The sequence below is a fragment of the Mastigoproctus giganteus genome, chromosome 3 (assembly GCF_048544385.1).
Source record: "Mastigoproctus giganteus isolate SK-2022 chromosome 3, ASM4854438v1, whole genome shotgun sequence".
In the NCBI taxonomy this organism is placed as follows: Eukaryota; Metazoa; Arthropoda; class Arachnida; order Uropygi; family Thelyphonidae; genus Mastigoproctus; species Mastigoproctus giganteus.
Window position 1 is genome coordinate 38,869,590 of NC_143577.1, and position 15,465 is coordinate 38,885,054.

At 40.2% G+C, this 15,465-nt stretch overlaps 1 protein-coding gene across 1 annotated transcript in view; it reads right to left on the reverse strand.

Moving 5' to 3' along the window:
- Positions 1 to 5,784: 5,784 nt before the first annotated feature.
- The window catches only part of LOC150087891 (nose resistant to fluoxetine protein 6-like), a 29,845-nt gene continuing 20,164 nt past the window's right edge, over positions 5,785 to 15,465 (reverse strand). Inside the window, exons 9-15 of the mRNA XM_090370497.1 lie at positions 14,895 to 15,060; positions 14,625 to 14,704; positions 10,954 to 11,076; positions 10,235 to 10,355; positions 9,951 to 10,137; positions 6,279 to 6,421; positions 5,785 to 6,090 (exon numbers count right to left, since the gene is read on the reverse strand). Of these exons, the coding sequence (XP_090226623.1) occupies positions 5,821 to 6,090; positions 6,279 to 6,421; positions 9,951 to 10,137; positions 10,235 to 10,355; positions 10,954 to 11,076; positions 14,625 to 14,704; positions 14,895 to 15,060 (1,090 nt within the window). The 3' untranslated portion in view covers positions 5,785 to 5,820. The remainder of the gene's footprint in view (positions 6,091 to 6,278; positions 6,422 to 9,950; positions 10,138 to 10,234; positions 10,356 to 10,953; positions 11,077 to 14,624; positions 14,705 to 14,894; positions 15,061 to 15,465) is intronic.

The following is a 15,465-nucleotide window of genomic DNA, read 5'->3' on the forward strand; positions in this document are numbered from 1 at the left end:
CAGCCAACTGGGCAATCATCCACTTTCACCCCTCAGCTCACCATATCGCCATCGAGGATTTCAACCTCACTCCACATCTCATTGCCCACAAGAAGTTCCTTGTTGACTACATGAAGTCAGCAAATATACACCTAATCGATCACTGCCCTACTAGAGAAGAAAACCACCTTGAGTTGCTATTTTCCTCCTTAGCATGTATGATTGAAGAACCACCTGAGACGCACAACAAATTGGATCACGACCCTATCTACGCAAAATTAATTATTCCTACTCGGGGACCACCTGCCTGAAAAAACGTTCAAACCGCCGTCATCGTCAGCCCCAAGCTCCTTAACATCCAAAAATTCCTGCAATCCGCCACCCTTATACCTTCGCATGTGATTGAACCATGTGACGTCTCGCTTGCTGTAACACTATTGACAAACTGGGTGAACACCATTGCACAAAATTTCGCATCAAAGAAGATAAGGATCTCATCTTACTCCAAAGCCTGGTGGAATTCAAATGTACGCATGGCATTCCTGTTAAAGCAGCAGCTACACCAGATCTGGAAAAGAACTCAAGAGACTTCCGACCGGATATCTTATTCAGGAGCACGAGCTCAATTTAATAGGGATGAGCCCTATTAAATTGATTTTCCCAATTTCAAAAAAGGAAAATTCCATACCGCTTCAGATCCCATAGTTTTCCTAGTCAGCTAGACCCAGCTCAAAGGCTAGATCATATTACCAGATTCATTACGCGTGCAGATAAACTAAACTCTCATTTATGTCCCGACAATGAATTACAACAAGACATCTTGCATTCCATCACCGTCTCTACATGCCGGCTGACAACAGCGATAAACTCCCTTCCAGCGACAGCAACCGCGGAGGCCGACAAGGTGCCACAATTCATGGTAAAATGCCTCAGTCCGCTTATCCTCCAACCGCTCAAGTACATCTTCAACGGAATTCTAACCACAAGAATTTTTCCTAAAGCCTGGAATAGCTACCTTGACAGACCACATCCAAAAGTTCGAAACCCCATTCTATCCAGGCACTTTTGGCCGATATAAACCTCCTCAAAGCTCCTGAAAATCCTGAAAAAAAACTATGATGCCCACCTTAATGAATCAGATTCTTGGAGATAGGCCGCCACAGGTCCACTACGCAATCCGAAACCGATCCACAGTGACGAACCTCCTTGCAACCACAAGTAATATATTGTCCGCCTTTCAAGAGTAAGAGGAACTCGCAATCACGTACCTGGATACAGCATCACCAGAATGCACGCCGCCCATGGATGCCAATGATCGCAAACGCCCTGAAATTCTGAACCTTTACTACATGGGGATATCTCAAAGACTCCAGAAGGAGCTGCCAATCGAAATCCCAGCAAGAATGGAAGGGTATCTCAAGTAAGTGGGATGACTGGAAATAGTTATATTTGGGACAGAACGAACTATTAATATTGTGTGAGTGGAACAGTAATTGGTTTTTAGAGATATTAATATCAAGTGATATCAGTTTTTAGAGCTATTGATAGACATTGCAGGTGTTGGGTTGGTTCCTTGTTGTTGAGATGATGATAGAATCGATAAGAGTTGCTTTCTTTTGGCGAAAACAGCAGAGGAGAATTGTCGTAGGGCTGAGAACGATTGAGAATTTTCAGTCAGTGCCAGGGCTGGATTTTGGTGTTTGTAAGCAGTAGGCACTTTTATTCAGAAATGTGCTAAAAAGGGTGGTTGGGAAGTAAAATGTTTCTTCTATTTTAAGAATTTGACTGCGAATGGTGGTTCGACTGTTGATGATCCTGCTCAGATAGGAAACAAACCGAATGAGTATTTTGCATCTACATTCACACATGAGGAGTTATAAAAGTTTGAAACTGTCAGAAGGTAATCAAATTGTAGCAGGGTGCTTAATGATTTTGTAATAACTGAGAGCAAAGTGGAGGAGAAATTGTTGAAGTTAAACATAAGAAAGGCACCTGGGGTGGATGGGATCTATCCAGTTATATTAAAGGAGGCGGCAAAGCAACTAAGCAAACCCTTAGCCATAATTATGAGTGCATCCTCAGACTCAGGGGAGGTCCCCACGGACTGGAGATGTGCAAATGGGTCTCCAATTCACAAAGGGGGATGGAAGGGTGACACGAGTAATTACAGACCTGATATTATGATGTGGTTAAAAAGGAACTGGATGCAAAAAATAATTTTGATATCATATATTTGGATTTCATTAAAGCTTTTGACACTGTTGCGAATGGAAGACTATTGTACAAATTGGAGCAGAATGGTATTAAGGGTAAGTTGCTACAATGGATAAAAGGATGGTTAAGTGGGAGAAGACAGAGGGTGGTAATTAATGGGTGTTGCTCTTCGTGGGACTAATGCTATTAGTGGAGTCCCACAGGGTTCGGTGCTGAGCCCACTGTTGTTTTGTATATTTATCAATGATATTGATGAAGGTATAACAGGCTTGGTGTCGAAGTTTGCAGATGATACAAAGGTTGGCAGGTTGTTAATGACGGTAATGGCAATGTGCTACTGCAACAGGATCCAGATAATTTGGGCAGATGGGCTAAGAAGTGGCAACTGAAGTTTAATCTTGACAAATACAAAGTACTGCATATGGGTAGAAGTAACCCCAGAGAAACGTACCAACTGTGTGGTACTACACTTAAAGTGGTAGAAAATGAAAAAGACCTGGGTGTAATTGTACAGGCAGATATGAAGTTTTCTGAGCAATGCAGACAGGCTGCCAGGGCAAGTCATGGGGTTTTGTCAATGATATATAGGAATTTTGCTAGCAGGGAAAAGGAGGTGATTATCCCTCTGTATAAGGCAATGGTGAGGCCACGCCTTGAGTACTGCGTACAGGTCTGGAGGCCTCATTTTAGGAAGGATGTAGGTTTGCTTGAGCGTGTACAGAGAAGAGCAACACGATTGGTGAGGGGAATAAAGAGATCCTCTTACCAAGAGAGGCTTAAGTCCTGCAAATTGCAGTGGCTGGAGACTAAGCACCTGCGCAGTGATCTGATTGAAGTGTATAAGGCCTTGAATGGGTTGAGCACGCTGAATTCTGATGGGATCCTTCCACTTGTTCAGATTACGAATCTAAGGGGGCATAAATTCAAATTAAGAAAAGACAGATGTAGAATAGATGTGCGGAAATTTGCTTTAAGCATCGGGTGGTTAATTGCTGGAACAAACTTCCATCTGTCATTGTGGAAGTTGATAGGTTAAATAAATTTAAGGAGGAACTGCACAGGCATTCGGAGGGAATGGTGTGATTTTTTTTTTTTTTGGCTGATGCTGCATAAGCTCATACACTTGCTTTGTTGCACTACTATTACTACTACTTCTCACCCAGTTCATAGCCTAGTGGTCAGGCGCGCGCGGGGCATAAGTACACGTGCGTTGAGTGACCGGGGTTCAAGCCCCTGACTGCTGAATATGGGGCTGTTTCTTGTATTCTGTCTATCTTGTGAACTCCTCTGACCGTTTGGTCGCCTCGGAGTATAAACAGAAAATTTATTTTACTACTACTACTAATTAACGCGACTCAAATTTCAACTACAATAAATAATAAACAACCTCAATTGATGGAACGACCATCATTTCAATCTTTCTATTTTCGAGAACAGTCACTAGATAGCATATGCGTATTGAATTGAAGCACCTACAGCCAATTACACGCGTTTTCTCAGCTCGTTTTTTGTTAGTCATAATGAAAAGAGTGAACTGCTGTATTTTATTTTAAATTCTTGCCTTCTTACGTAGGCCCTAGGCACTGTGCGTATGGAGCCGAATGGGAAATCCGGCCCTGATGGCGATAGATAAAAAACGAAAAAAACTTACCAGTACGATGCTTCCCTTTATTTTTTACGATGTCGATTTTAAATCGTATTTTTGCAATATCGCGTATGGTTTGGTCACCAACTTTATAACGATTCTTTAGAAATTTAACGGATCAAAGTTCTTCAAGCCCGTGACTACAAAATACAATCAAATTTGTATTCTACTGTATTTTATTGTTAGGCAAAAGGCTGAGAACAGTCTGCGGGTGCTGTATACTGGGACCAATGCTTTGGCCTGTGCTGGGTACAGTGATATCACATGAAAAGACCCTAGGGGGGGGGGAATATGACCTCATGCTGCTAAGAGGGTGTAAAGGTTATTTATCCTGGTTACTCTAATTTTGTATTCTTTATTATTGATCAGTACGTGTAATTAATCAGTACTGCGGCCCACGTAGTGTCCATGGAGTATTAAATTATTCCGTAGCTTCTGGAGTATCCTTCAAACCGACTGCAATGGGTGTAGGGCTCCTGGAAACAGGCAATATCAATCTATATCTCTTCCATTATTAATTTTATTTGTTCAGAAACTGCACGGGCTCTCTGGGCATTTATGAAGTACCTGCAGGTACTTCACAAATGCCCAGAGAGAAATTAACTGGGCAAACTCTGAAGTTTGCCCAGTTAATTTAGAAATTGCTCATTGATGTAAGAGGACAGAAGTGGCTTGGTCACCTGTGGGATTGGGGAGAGAACTAGTTCTTGGGAGTAGAGAACTAGTACACAAATTATGCATCGATTATTTAATGGGTTAAACGGCCGAGATTTTATTTTCGTTGCGTGGTCTACTTGTTTCCATCAGGGTAAGTGATCCTATTCAATATGCTTTCGGTGTATAACGAACTACAGTGAAATACAATTTCTATTTTTGATTAGAGAGAAATCTTGACTGGATGGAGAAATTTTCATTTTACATTTCAGTCAACCATTGGGCAATTTACTGAATACTTGGCATTTTGGGCATGTTTCATTTCTTAAAATAATCGGTTTTTTTTTTTTTTCTATCATTAACAGAAGTGTAGAGTAAATAGCTAATTACTTTGTTACTAATTAATTAGCAATTGATTATATAATAATATATAAAAGTAGTAGTAGGGTTTTAGGAGCATCAGGTCATACCTTGAAATCTATTTCATGATGAGGTTGGGATTCTTATAGCCCACTGATCGTGTCTGGAAGACAAGGGTGCTGTATGTTTCCTTACATCTGTATCTGCAGACACGAGTTTTCGAGGACTTCTTTTCTATATTTTTTGCTTGTGCAAAGTTTTGTAGGGTTGATATTTAGGATATTAAACAAAAAAAAAATAATTCTGCTAAAGATTAAGGAAAACATCTTAAACATAAAAGTTCGAGATGAAACTGCCCTGTCTCTTCCATTTTTTCTTTAGTTTTAAAAACCGTTTGTATAAAATTGTATAAAAATTTAAAAGTGAACAGTGCGTCGTATTTCAGCTTATTGTGTGCATCTTGGTATATTTCTTCTTATTATTTGTAAAATGGACTTTAATAATTTTAGAAATATCAGACAGTTATATAACATTTTAGAAAGTATTACTTACTTATAATTCTCAATATTTTAAAGCTTATTACAAATTTAGAACACTGTGAACCGCGCGTAATTTGAATCTTGTGAACTTCCAGAACCCCAAATGGATATCGATGTCTGTCTTGTTGTCATGATTATTGAAACCCAATAAAGAAGAAAATTACGAATCAATCTCATAAAAACATCTCATATAAGATTATTGATGCCTATGGAATAGCTAAAACAGTTCTTTGACATAAGCAGTTTATTGTACATAGCAGAACAACTTTGCGCTCACAACGAGTTGCATTAGTACTGAACTACTTCAAAACGAATGGCTTCGCTAAAAAAGTTCATCTCCTATTTATCAACCACTTAGCTGAAGATTCAAACTCGTTTCATAATGCAATGTTGGATAACTCACAGCCATACTAATAAATCTGTGCCGAGTCATGGTCTCACGAAAACGCTATTGTCAATTCCATCTTTATGAGACAAGGTTTTCTCGGAGCCATTTTCTTCTAAATGGAACTTAGTAAGTGGTGGAGTGTCAGTAACAGTTTCTACTTTGGTTGTAGCAGGTTGATTCTTTCCTCCATGCCTTTTTTTACTGCCGCCTTCGATCATCTTCCATAAGTTTATGAAGGGAGATTCAACCAGAAGACTGAAAATATACGAGACACACATCGTCGTCACCAGATGAGCCAAAAAATAGTATATCTAAAGGAAAATAAACAAAAACAAGATTACTCTTAACATTTATCGTTTATAACAGTTTCCTTGTAAATGTATGATACTGTATAAACAACTTATTTATTCCTGCAATTGCAATTAAAAATGCAATACACAGTTTTAAGTCAGAAATTTATTTTATAATATTAATAATAATAATAAATTGGAATGCTTACACCAAAGAGTTGATGACTGTATATTCTTTCATGTAAGAATCCATACACCATAAATATAATCAAGGGATGTATTAGATAAGCCAGGTATGACAGTCGACTGATTGGAATCAATGCGCCCCAACTTAGGAAATTGTTTACGACTCCTGATAATAAAAAAATTAATTATAAGCAATGACTAAAAAGTATTTGAAACACTCAAAAATGTTTCCTTATTGCGAATGTATAAAGGTTATGATTTACGAAGCGAAGTGTCAAAGCAACGATGCCCCCACTGGCCAAAAATTTAGAAACTAGTATTCAGAATCTAGTATGGTCACCCTTTGTCTGGAGTAGAGCCCGTACGCGTCGTGGAATGGATTCTACTAGGTACTGGAGAGAATATAGCTCCACATTTGGCCATTCTTCCATCATGATATTTGTCAGCTTCTATATTGTGGTCGGTAGAGAACTTTAAGTCGAACTTTCATTTCCATCATATTGCAGACATTCTCAATTGGATTCAGATCTGGAGAATTAGGTGGCCAGAGTAGATGTTGGACTCCTTGGGAATGTTCATCGAAATCATTCAGATACAATTTTTGAACGGCAGGACCCATCGCAATCCGGGTCAAAAAGAACCATTGAAAGGCGAAGTTAGTTCAATACGACACAAGGATATTCATTGGAGGTAAAGCGACCTCCTAACAGTATGAGCAGACCAAGTCGGTGTGGCACAACATACTACATACCATCATATCATCTCCAGCCGCTTGAGTGGTGGACATGAGGTAGTGCTGATGTATGGCTTCACGTGGTTCACGCCACACGTTCATCTAACAATTGGTGGAGAAAAGTGTAAATTGACACTGGTTGAACCGTATGATTTTTTTTTCCAATGCACCACAGTTCAGTCTTAGCCTTGACGGCACCACTCCAGTCGAAGCCTTCGATTTTTCACAAAAAGAAGTGGTTTTCGTATAAGAAAGCGACTACCAAATCCTTGATTGTTCGAAGCTAGCGGTATAATTCGGTTGAAAATCATCTTGCCTTGCCTAAACTGAATTTTCGTCTTTGAATTTTTGAATTGAATTTTCTCCTTTCGTCTTCAAATCATTGCACACTTTTTGAGATGGTTACTTTCGACACACCAATGATTTCTTTTGTTTTTTCAATTGTGTCTCATGGTAAGTGTGCTACAGCAATAACACCGTTCTGAAAATCTGGAGGATCACCTGTCTACTTCTTAACCGACTAAGAAGCCCCAGGAAAGCGTACCGCATTTATCCGATAACGATGACCTTCGGTCATACCATGCTCCTATTTATATTTGCTTAACGTTCGTTTAATTATGTATTGACGCCAATTGCAAAAGGTTTCTAAATTTTTGTCTAGTAAGTGTATTAAATAATATCTTAGGGCTAATTTATATAATTTACATTCTTTCTTTCGGATTATAACTGCAACCTATGTCTCTAACTACAGGGTGGTTACACATATAATCAAACTGGGTCGCCTTGGCATCTTGTAGCAAACCATGGATCTCCCAGAGTTGAGATCTGGAATAAGCAGACTCTTGGACAGCTGCTTGGAATAAACAGATTCTTCGATAGATGATTAGAATAAAGACACTCTTGGATAGATACTTGTAATAAACAGTATGTTGACTATACGGAAACGAATCACAAATACAAAAAAAAGGTACAAAACGTGACACCAAGGTACATTTTAAGATGTATGCAGCACAATTCATTTCGTCAAGTTAAATACAGAATGAAGAATCTGCTGGTGGTGAAGGCAACATTTCTCGATTTGATGGCCATTTGTATTGCAAATATATCTGTCATGCTTTCCTTCAGGTCAGGCAGAGGCTGAATATTGCCGTTTCTGTCCCATGTGCTCTATCTCCATAACCAGAAGTCGCAAAGATTAAGATCCGGAGAGCTAGGTAGTCAAGCATTAACAGAATTGCAGAAAATGATGTGGTCATTTCCTGTTTTATCCAAGAGGTACGAGTGGTGAAGCTCCCTCCTGTATCAAAACATCTCTCTCTCTCTCTCTCTCTCTCTCTCTCTCTCTCTCTCTCTCTCTCTCTCTCTCTCTCTCTCTCTCTCTTCAAGAATAGGACTAACACGGTGTCAGATATCAGAGTACTTAGCCCGCAACGGTACACTTTTCGGAACTACGTGCTCCAGCCTCCTCGAAGAGGAATGGTCCAGTTATGAAGTTTGCTGAGAACCCACAGCAAGCAATAACGTGTTGGCATTGGCTTAAAAGTGATGTTTCCAATGCCAGAAAATTATTGATATTCACATTTCCCCTTAGCAGGCAATGAATCTCGTTGGTCCATAACCCGTTTCTAGTCCACATCTCATCCGCCTTCTTCCTTGTCAGTACGTTAAACTGGCAAGGAAGTCATTGTGGAAAAAAAAAAAAAAGCAATTCGCAGACTTGCCCACGGAATACCTAGTTGTAGCAACCCTCCTAGAGAAGAATGTGCATTTCAAGCAGCCATATGAAGGGCCAAACCGCATACCAGTGTCACGTTTTGAACCCATTAAATAAATATATACTGTATATATTATACATAATATTATTAAATACAGAAGAAAAAAAGTTATAATAGCTAACTCGAATGGCAAAGCATCAGTCAAGACAAATGCCACAGCCCGAACTTGCAGGGTTTCTTGTCATATTAGAGACCAGTTTCGTTGAATCTTTAGTCGATCATCAACATGTAATATTGGCATCAGCTCGAATATGCTGTACACAAAAATAATTTAGTTTGAGATGATATTTACAGTGAAAATTCTACATATGGTTATTTCTCCTCTCTATGAGAGACTTGCAAATGATAACAGGATTTTTTGGTCTTAGTATTAAAGTCAATATGCTTTTATTTGTGACTGTGGTTATGACGAGGAGGGGAAACAATTATGGACTCTTCTTATTGACCACAGGCAAGACAGATGGAACAATTGTACCAAGGGTTTAATAACCAAAAGAATTCTTCCAAGCATTAAACAGTTTTGGAAGGGTATGCCAAGTTGGTTTCAACAAAACCACTATTCAACGTTCCTAATTACAAGACAAAGGATCCTTCTTAGGAAAAGTAAATGAATTAGGAATTTCAACACGTTCATGGTGTGCTTGTGGAGAAAAAGAAGATTAGATACATCTACGTAGGAGCCACGAGTACCAGGATCTACGAGAGGAATTGATTGATGCAACCCCCAGCGTGCAAACTCTGACTTCTGGATGTGAGTCCTTTCTACTGAAGACACATTTTGGTGCTTTCCAAAATTTTGCAGTACAAATTTTCAAGGGACAACAAGTCCTGGTGCAAATGGAGCAAGAACAATGCTGATAAAACTACCTGTGTTTCTTTTAGCTGCGGCAAAGATAACGGAAGAAGAAAGGTGAAACGATTCAAGAGGGCTAGTGCAAGGACTTTTCCACTAGCTGTTTTTCTTGGCAGAGACTCAAACTTACATGACATGAACTGTAGGGCTCCTGTCCACTCCATTATAATGTATTGCAGCCCTACAGTGCGTGTCAATGTACAGAGATTCAATATATTGTAATTTAGCAATTTGTATTGATCTGTACAGTATGTAATAGTGTGGGGATGCCAGGAATCTAGGCTGGGACGGTCTAGGACAATAAATAACATAAATAAATTTAAAAAAAAATTACCTCCCCTTCCTGTGATGCAGGCAATGGTGATCCAGGTTACACACAATATCCAACCAATCTTGTACATTGAGGCGTATGCTGCAGATTCTGCTACGGTAGGTCTAACCCCCACGTTCCACTTGTAAATACTGAATATCGATGCCATGCCAATGGCAGCGGAAAGAAGCCACGCAAAGAACTGGGCCAGCTGGGGATGAAAAATCAAATCTTATTTAGAAGCAAATGCCTCAAAATATTCTTCGATAAAAATAAAAAATAAAAAACTATGAAAGAAAGAAACTCACTCGGTTTATCTTGATGTACCGACGGGTGGCCAGGAAATATCCAACGGCTATCCCAATGGCGTATGAAGACAAATGGGGGTACGGTCTGTTGTGCAATATCTCTTCAAAAAGGAACCGATCACTGAGGAATAAAAATTATTGTGGTAACTAAAACAACAATTACGAGTCATGCATAAAATCAACATTACTTTTATCTGTTTACGAATTAAATTTTTCTGTTTCTTTTCATTAGCTAATCTGAAGTCACTGGGAACCAGCCATTATCCGGATCCAGTACTGATGAAAAGCTTGGCTCAATAAACGCTATCCGTTATATCAGAAGTTCACAAAATTGAGGTCCTATAAGCAAGAGTTTACTGCGTTCATTAAAGATCACCTACTTGCCAAGTTGCAGTGGTTACACCCTTTTGTGCGAGGGGGCAAAACCTAAGAGTTAAATGACCTTCAAGGGAGCACCAACCAGCTCCCTTAACAAGTGCTAAATGAACACTGACCTTGATTTTTATTCCTCGGAAGTCGTGGGAGGAAAACGTGGTCTTTGAACGTTGCTTTGTCTCCGACAGCAGTTGAATTTTTACAGAGCGTGCAAACAAAATGACATATTATTCGGTGTTTGCAGTTATCGACAGCTGTAGAAGCAGCAAGCCATCTACGTAAAATTTTATAACAATCATGACAGTTCAGTGAACTCAATATATTAAAAAAACAAGCAAACTTACCGCTTATCCGGATAGAGTAGCAATCCAGTAGGAGGCAAATTGTAATAAACATTTAAGACTACTGTAACTATAGTAGCTGTTACCAGCAATGAGAAGTTGATGATCAGAGCAGTTACTGGCCATCTGGAAGATTTTTAAACACACGTCATAAAAGAAAGGATTACAGTATATCTAATTAAAGATAGACCAGAAAGCAAAACTAATGTTCTTCAAGAAATATTTCACGATCATCTCTGTGCATAACCTTAATATGACGATTGCATATATACTGCACTACCATTAATATCTGGACCACCACACATTGGGTTACGTCTTACCTAAGCACAATGTGTCAGCCCTAACTATAAATAGGTTCGGAGGCGTACAAAAAGACGGTGTTACGACTGAGAATGCAAGATGCCATCATCGATGGAGTTAACAGGCTTCCAGCGCGGAATTATAATAGGGTGACACATAAGCAGTCGGTCTGCATATGACATTTCAATGGCACTGAAGATCCCTAGACCGACGACTGGTGATGCGATCTGCAAATGGAAGCGGAATGATGCTGAAATCATCGGGAAACAATTTAGTAAATTTCTTAAGCTGACAGAAGAGCCTGCCTTCAGTGAGACGATGGGACATGTTAGAACCAATGCAGTGCGCAGGACTGTGCGTGATATCGGTCACCTCGGATGTGCAGCACTCCTCAAGACAATCACCCCGACTAATGCCAGATGCTGTCTGGCTTGATGAAAGGGCTGGCGTCCTTGGACTGAAGACCAATGAAATTTGAGCTTTGAAGTAACAACCACCTGCCAGACTGTATCGTCCCAATAATGATTTTTATCGTTATTGGGACGTTGTTTCGGCAAAACCATGAATGCTGAGGCTTATGTAGACGTCCTGGACAATAATGCTTTACCCACATTGTGAGAGCACATAGTGTGCATAGTGTTAGGACCAGACGCCACCTGTGCTTTCCCACGAGGCGCACTATAGCCTCAGCAGCTTGTGTACCTTTAAACACCCATACCACACACACACACACACACACACACACACACACACACACACACACACACACACACACACACACACACACACACACACACACACAATGGTTTCCCACATCTGCGCCATACGTATGCTGTGAAGTAATACAGTACTACTGTAAATGCCAGGAAAGTGTTATGTGTTGTACATAACATATTGCTTTAGGTTCTATTGTGTTCTGGCATTTGGATGCAGGGCCCCTGTTGGGACCCCACGTTGCCGGCACACGCCGCTAGGAAGTAGGCAGCAGTCCTTTATTCTCTGGCTGGCCTCTGCCAGGGTCGCCTGAGTTTCCTGGAAGAAGACCATGTTACAAAAAAGGTAAAGTGGACAGATAGACAACGCAGTCCACCCGAGTAAGGCGAAATAGGGGTAGGGGAGAGGGATCAAAATTCACAAGGGCAGATGCCAAAGGCCAAGTACTCTCTGGCAGTCGGCATTCCAAGGAGTGCCAACCATGATGATGCCAGCATAGTATTTTAATCTTCAGTACAATCTTTTGTCTTAATCTTTTATCGGCTGAGAAAATGCTATCCGACCCCAGTTTGTGTTTGCACTTGGGGGTGGTTTTTCTGAGCACATCTAAGTTCAGCAAGCTTTGCCCGTCTGATGGTAAAGACAGCTTGTGCGGAACTCGTTAGGGCTTTGTATGAGGTTTCATTCTGAAGCAGGCATGTTTCCTGGTTGCGAGGGTATTCCTGGATTTCAGTAAAAAATTTGAGCCTCCAATCATCATAAGCACGACATTCATACATGAGGTGCCCCCATGACTCCTTTTCAGCACACTGGCAGAACGGATATCTTTCAATTCCCATTGCTTTAATTTCTGTTGAAAAGGTCCATGTCCTGTGATCAGGAATGTAACTTGCAGACCAGGTGAAAACTAGAGAGGAGACTTTGGGAAAACCATGTCAATGGATGGGAGGAATCTTCTGGCAATTTCTCCTTGTGTCGTGGTTTCCCCTGAATGCTGCCAAAGTCCTTGAAGGCGTTTGAAAGTACGTTTTCTTTCTTGTTTCAGGTCATTGGTAAGCTCCAGTGGAAGATTTAACAACTGCTTCGGAATTCTCTTCGTTAATCGATGGTAAAGGCCCCTTTTAATCACATCAAGATAGAGCGACAGACATTCAGTGATAACCTGTAGGGCAGGGGTGCTGATAGTGCAGCACCCCTGCAGATAGACAACAGCAAGGATCTCAGTATTGAGTCAAGGTCACGCTTGTTCTTTTCCAGTGTAGCCTTTGTACACCAAACTGAGGCTCCATAACAAACAATTGGTATAAACACCGCTTTATAGAGGAGAGATGAAGCTTTATGCTTCAAACCCCAGTTCGCTCTGCTGACTCTTGTTATCATGGCCGCATACTTTCGGATTTTCGTGGATAAGTGTTTCAGATAAGAGTGAAAGGTAAGATCGGTGTCAATGTAGATTCCCAGTATTTGGATTCTGTGTAGAGACGGATGGGGATGTTATTTAACCTCATTGCTGGAGGCCTGGGTGTCTGTACCTTTTCCTTGAGGAGGATCGATTTTGTTTTCTCACCAGAAATTGAGAGATTGTGGAGTGCTGCCCAGTTTTGGACCTTTTTCAGGGCTGTATTTGCTTTTGCTTCCAGTGACGCTCTTGTGTCGGCTTGAACCACCAGGACAAGATCATCAACAAAGGCCAAGGGTCTGACCCCGCCAAGGTCAGGTCCAATCCCAGAAACTCGTACAGACAATGGGCCACAGGAATGGCCCTGAGGGCAATCCCGGTGAACACATTTTGTGATAGTCTGGTATTTCTTTACAACTTGTAATTTTCTATTGCTGAGATAGGATTTTAAACTATTGTATAGGTTCTTGGACGTGTTTGCCTGCCGAAGCCTCCAAAGGTCACTCGGCCAACATAGTTGATCGAAGGTCCCAGCAAAGTCCCCCATGAGGGCTAGGGTGTGAATTTGTCTGTGTAGCCTGGGTAATCATGTTGTGTATAGCGTATTCGGTGCTGGAGCCTATCTTGAATCCAAGCTGACATGGTGAGGTGAGCTGCTGATCGGTATAGTAGGTGAAGAGGGATAGCACATTGAAGACGGCCATGCCTGTATCAGCAGGCCAATGCTCCACATCGTACTGCTCGCGATGTGAGCAGTTAGTGCGAGGGCATGAACGCCGAAAAGTTGTACTGGCCAGTCCGGAACCCTAACCTAAGTCCTACAGGATATTTTTGATGGGTCGTCGGGCGCAGGTGAGGAATCACTGCCTCCCCCTACCAAAAAAAAAACTGATGGAAAGTGTCGAACAAGACTAATTAGAGGTTTCCATTAAAGGTTTCAGCATTGATGTCCGGTTATTAATGGTAGGGCAATGTATACTAATTACTGTTTATGTATACGGTTTATACTTATATATTTTACTGTTGTCACCGATTTTAAGTCCCGAATAATCATAATTATTCAATGACTGTTCATTGAATAACCATGACTCCTATATAATATGAGTCATGATTCATCGAAGTCATGACTGACATTTGAGTCATACATTATACGCGTCAGTGCTGTTCATTGAATAGAAAAATGTTACAGAAATCAAACTAGAAAAAAATTAAGTTTTGAATCTCCATTATCAATAACCTACTTTATACAAGGGGTAGTTACCTTCCGAGGGGAATCAGCACTATAAGGAAGAGGATGTACAACTGGGTGTCAACAGCCAAGTACCACGAATGTTCCATACACTGCAATAAAAGTAATAAATAACTTATCTTTGTAATAATTATAATAATAACGGCATATGGAAATAAGAATTTCTGTTTGAAAGCATCTCAAGACATTTATTTCAATAAAATGTTTCTGAAGTTAAAACCTTCCGTTAAAACTCATTTTTTACGAATATATTTAGAGAAAAGACGTCGATATGATATTTACCATTTCGCTATTATGAATGTAGTTGTTGATAAAAAGAAGATTTCCCCACCAATGATGTCGACATTCGTCAACAATTGGATCTATAGTCTCGTGCCAAAGGGGACCGGATCCGAACCAAGGGATAATCATTACGAATCCTATCACAAACATGTATGAAGGAAGAATTCTGGAAAAGAAATATTTCAGATGGTTATTCACATTTAAATTATAAACATATTTCCAAATTTTCGTTTCTGCTCATCCGCCACATTATCCATTCATTCCTCCAACTAGCCATGGCAAAAAACATAATATACGGTATATGGATAGCCAAAATAATAATAATAATAATTGTCGGATTTCTAATGGTCTGATTTTAATGAATTTTGGGATGGTTCGACAAATATTTCTAAAAAGCTAAAATTGCAGGATTTCTGTTGATCCAATTTAAATGTTATTTAGAATGGCCCGACCAATCTTTTGAAAAGGTTGAAATTAAAATTTAATGAAAATCCATCCATTGGGAGTCGAGATGTTTACATGCGGACGGACGGACTGACAAACAGACGAGCTTTAAAAATGCCAACTAGCC